The following is a 5,359-nucleotide window of genomic DNA, read 5'->3' on the forward strand; positions in this document are numbered from 1 at the left end:
CGTTCTAACAAACTGCGGGTGTCATGAATTTTTTTACGTATAATAATATTATAGATGATATTTGTAGATTTTGACGATGATGTGTCTTTTCATTCAATTATCAAGCTAAAAGTTAATACAAAAGCCTGTTTCATCTCGTCATCTTTCAGTATGCTTAGAAGATGAAAAAACATCAACTGACAAAAGAAGTGCATGACTTCGTTTGTTTGGTTCTAGTTTTGTTTTTCCCCGTAAAAAAAGCTGTATCCGCTTCCCGTCGACCGATTCTTACACGAATTCTAGAGCATTTTGCTGTACGATATATTAGCGACTACTGAAAATATTTGGTTTCCAAACAGAAAAATTTTAACAAAATTTAGGAATTTGACCTTAAACATTTCAAAACATTCATACACAAGAACTATTCATACACAGTGTTTGTGAATAATGACTTTATTAATAATTTAACACTATTCCGTGACCTCTTTGGATCCTTTTAAAACATTAAAAGAACATTATTTCCCATTTATATTCGGCAAGTTTTTGTGTTAATTGTAATTTTTAGGCAAGTAGTATTAGTTTGAACACGAGCAGGAAAACAGCAGTAACCTTGCAACAGACTTTCGCCGTTCAAAGGAACACGGAATTCTGGGGGAAAGCTACTGAGCAAACAGGTAACGCCGTAATGTATAAGTTAAAGAAAACTCACCGAGACAATGACGAAAAAGCTATCGTTCGAGTTCGACTAGAGAAGCAAATTCAGGTTATGAAGGGATCTGGAAAATCGGGATTTAACTCCATTGTGATTAACTATTGAATTTTTAGTTGTTTTTTTTAAGTCTGAATTATTTTTAAAAAAATACTCTTGTAAATTTTCTCATGCTATATACTTGATTGATCACGGTTTTGGACGCCATATTTGACAGGTAAACAACGCCGTCAGAGTTTATATTATGCCAAATATTTATATTTATTTTAATTCTAAACAACTTATGAATCGTACAGTAAAGATTCAACGCAAAGGATTCCATTCTCCAAAATTAACGGATGTGGCTGTGCTAGAAAGCATCCAGCAACGTCTCGGATTTTCCAAACATTTGTTTATATTTTTTTCGTAGATTAACCTTCTCGCTCGAAAAACTCCTGTTGCGAGCTAGAGTCCTCATGATCAAAATTAAAAATTTAAGGGTTGAGGATTTTTTAAAGACATTTCGTTATGTAGTTATTAAATCCACACTGGAATTCAAACAACAAGTATATAAAAATTAAATTGCTGATACCTGGTAGTTTTTTTAGTTCGTCATTGCGAAAACCTCCCATCCCATTGCGAGAGTGTTCTAAAATTATATCAAGAAGTGTTAGGCCGCTTACTTGGTTGGCTACAGTTTGGTTAGCCTGGCCATTGAGTTGCTTGAGAATATCCAGAGGGATCGAGAAAAATAAAACTTCAAAAGGCGCTGACATTGTACAATTTTGTCAACATCAATTTGTCCTTTGTATCCTGGAATCTAAATTCTCGCAGCATTGATTCTATCGAAGAACTTCGTTGCCTTAATTATCTTTCGTGACATATACACAGCAGTCGTTCTCCATAAGTAATAAATTCGACTTTTTTTAAAGAAGGTAGGTTAAATAGGTAGGTAATACTTAAAAAAAACATGGTAATTCCATCAGGTAAAAATTACAGATTACAAAACAAAAAATAAAAACACTAACTCGGGACTTAGGAACACAGAATTCTAGAATAAAGTAACTGAGGAAACAGGTTACTTGTGCAACGCCGTAATGTATAAGTTAAGGAAAACTCGACGAGAAGATAACAAGAAAGCTATCGATCGAGTTCGACTATATCAGAGGTTATTGAGGGATCGGGAAAATCAGAATTCCAGTGCGATAAACTATTGAATTTTTGGTTATTTCTTCAACATCTGAATTATTTTGACAAGCCTTGAGTTTGACAAGCTAGAGTTCTCACGATCAATAATAGAAGCATTAAAACATTTATGGATTTGGAGACTTTTAAAGACTTCCCGCGATGTCGTTATTAATTCTACACTGGAATTCAAACAACAAGTATATAAATTACTGACATCTGGTAGTCTTTTTTTTTTTTTCATAACACGTCATTGCTAAAACCACCCATTGCGAGAGTCCACTAAAATTTAGTTAGTGTGAAATGTTAGGCCGCTAAATTGATTGGCTACAGTTTGGTAAGCCCGGCCATCGCGTGGCTTAAAAATATCCATAGGGATCGAGTGAAGTTAAACTTTAAAAAGGCGCTGATATTGTTCGATTTGCTGACATTGTAATTTTGGTCTTGTTCGCTAAAACCCTAATATAATTGTAGCTACATTGATTCTATCGAAGAACCTTGTTGCCTTAATTATCTTTCGTGTCATTAATATATACAGTAGTTGTTCTTCTTAATAATAAAGTTGACTCTTTTTTGTAAAGACGAACAAAGATTTTAGTCTACATTGCCATGTTTACTTGTTTTTAATGTGTATTTCAATTTAGGGACCCACAAAGAACTTGAACCGTGTGGATGATGCATCGCTTTCGCACCGCGGCCCAACTACTACTGTGCCAGCTGATCTGTGAAATATTTGCACAACAATGCGAAGGCGAATACTCCATCTTTGGTATGATGCTCAAGAAACACATTTTTAAGACGATAAAAACTTCAAACTCGCCCGAATGTATACAGACCTGTAGTGATGACGTTAGATGTCAAAGCTTCAATTATGTCATTTCCCAGTACATGTGTGAGCTGAACAACCGCACCAAAGAAGCCAGACCTGAGGATTTCGTTCCTGACTCTGATAGATATTACTATGGAAGAGTAAGAAACAGAGGTAAAATAACGCGAATGTTCTTTTTGACAGACGCGAATCATAAGGGTAAAATCATCCTTGCTGGAGTGCAGAAAACAGATACAGACAACTCTCTCTTGACAGTAAGACAACTCTATAAGACGGATATCTCTTTCCTCATCCGTTTTTCAGTCATTTTACAATAACTAAACTCCCCATAAGACGAACAACTCTCTAAAACGGACAGTTGGAGCCGGTCCCGACGGTGTCCGTTTTAGAGAGAGTTGCCTGTAGAGTTGTGCATAGCTCTACAAATTCTGGTTCATTTTTCAATTATGTTCTAGTCCCTCTCGGTTCCATTCCTGAGCTGCCCGCAGAATCGTGCAAAGAAATCAAAGCGAGTGAAGGAGGACAATTGGTCAGCGGCAAATACTGGTTTGATTCTATTATACCTGGGAACGTTGGCCTAGCTCACTGCGACATGGAGACAGAAGGTGAATTAGGAACGTATTATTGTGCTTTCTTTCTGTTGACTCATCCATCGCTTGTTTAGCCAGTAATAAGTTATAAAAGGAAGACACTGCAGAAAATATATATCAAACTAAAATATACATAATACAAAATACACTATTTTTTACATTTTTTAAATTACTCCCTTCCTCTTACTGCACTTGCACTTCACGGCTAAAATTCTTAATAAAAAAACTTTCATTGTGTTTAAATTAAAAAAAAAATACAACTGAAATTATCACATACCCTGATCTCCCTTTCGCTCTTTCGGTCATTTATTCAGTCATTTGGTCAGTCTTTTTCTTTTAGTTTATGAGTGATTTTTTTTTTCGAGCTACGTTAATATCCAACAGCATTCAGCAGCCTGCAAAGACAATGAAATATTTATGTCTTTATTTCTGTCAACAACTGTTTGATATGTGACTCTGACATCTTGTATGTGGATATTTCAGATATCACAGATATTGACGAATGCGACATCAGTATCCATGACTGTCTTAACGATCTGGCCACATGTACAAATACGTTGGGATCTTTTACTTGCACCTGTAACAGTGGATACGTTGGGGACGGAAAGACAAGTTGCGTTCCCTTGCCGGAAGGTGGGTTTAAGTTGACGAGGTTATGGTTAAGTCTCGATGGATGATGGTAGATGTCGGTCGATATTTTGGTCCATAGATTGATCGATAGTCGGCCGACAGTTACTCGATACTTGGTCAATGTTCGGTCGATATACATGTATCGGTTGTTTATCGGCCGAGTGCGAGAAGACTGTCGACATTGTGTCGATCGACTATCTGCCGACTATGTGGGTCGACTATCAGCCGAGTGACCATCAATTATTGGTCGAGAATTGGCCGAGTCTCGACCGACATGCCAGTCGACTATCGACCGATCCTTTGCCGATATGTTGACCGACACTTACAACGAAGCTACCTAAGCATGATTTATGACTGTTTGTAATAAACTCAAGGATAGCTTCAGATGGTACATGAAGCATCGCTGAAGGGAATGACCTCGCCCTTGATGACATAAGCAAGAGAACTTAGATTTTGTGAAACAACTACGCCGTTGTCCAATTATTTACAAAGAGAAAACACTTTTAATATATTTTAAATTAGGCCTATCCCGTTTTTTGGACAATTTCAAAAGATAAAATTGTTTCTGCCAATTATAGAATGTCTCTCGTACACAAATTTGACGGATGGCAAACGGAAGGTTACGGCCATCAGAGAGGTCGTTTTGTGTGACTCTGAGCTTGTCCCGGGCTGGTATCGTTTCCAAGGAGATGCAGGCACGAGGATGCCTACCACATGTCCACCAAAATACAGCTGTAATACCCATGCCCCAGGCTGGTTGAACGGTGCCCATCCAACAGTGGCCGAGGGCCAGGTTATCAGGCAGGTTTGCTTTCACTGGCAGTCAAGCTGTTGTTATAACGGTAGTCAATGGCCCAAAAGCATTCAAGTGAGGAACTGTGGTTCTTACTATGTTTACTACTTGATTGGAACAAACTGTAGTCTCCGCTATTGTAGTACCGACTAAAAACGTTTTTATTCCTTGCCAAATAAAGTGGTAGATTAATACTATTAAGGAGGCTCGATGTAGTTTTTTTACCCTAGGGTGGTCGTTTTGAATAAGAAAATTATCTAGGAAGCCAAGGTTCGATTTTTGCCAAAATACACCATAATACTTAGATATGACCAAAGTTTAATTTTTATACTGGTCATTACAAGAAGTTACAAAAAATCAAGCTTGATGGGAAACAAAAGAAAACGACAATCGTTGCTATGGTGACCTTTGTGACTAAGCGACCAGTAAAAAATTAAACTTTGGTCATATTTGATCATTATGGTGTAATTTGGCAAAAATCAAACATTGGCTTCCTAGATAATTTTCATTTTCATAACAACCACCCTAAAGAAACTATATCGAGCCTCCTTAATTGGCCAGTGATTAATAAGCCGGTAGTTAATAATTTTATTGCATGCACTTGACTCGCAAGAAAAGAATAGCGCTGTTTCTATTCCAGATCTCTCGTACACATTAAATACAAT

The 5,359-nt window shown here is 37.1% G+C and overlaps 1 protein-coding gene across 1 annotated transcript; it reads left to right on the forward strand.

Moving 5' to 3' along the window:
* The first annotated feature begins 2,655 nt into the window (after window positions 1-2,655).
* LOC144665365 (pancreatic secretory granule membrane major glycoprotein GP2-like) lies at window positions 2,656-4,847 on the forward strand. Its single transcript, XM_078526607.1, has 4 exons — window positions 2,656-2,834; window positions 3,137-3,286; window positions 3,755-3,904; window positions 4,480-4,847. Exons 1-4 carry the CDS (start codon window positions 2,741-2,743, stop codon window positions 4,845-4,847), a joined length of 762 nt encoding a protein of 253 aa, XP_078382733.1. The 5' UTR covers window positions 2,656-2,740.
* Window positions 4,848-5,359: the final 512 nt, after the last annotated feature.

Source organism: Oculina patagonica, chromosome 9, assembly GCF_052425735.1.
Source record: "Oculina patagonica isolate OP01 chromosome 9, crgOcupat, whole genome shotgun sequence".
In the NCBI taxonomy this organism is placed as follows: domain Eukaryota; kingdom Metazoa; phylum Cnidaria; class Anthozoa; order Scleractinia; family Oculinidae; genus Oculina; species Oculina patagonica.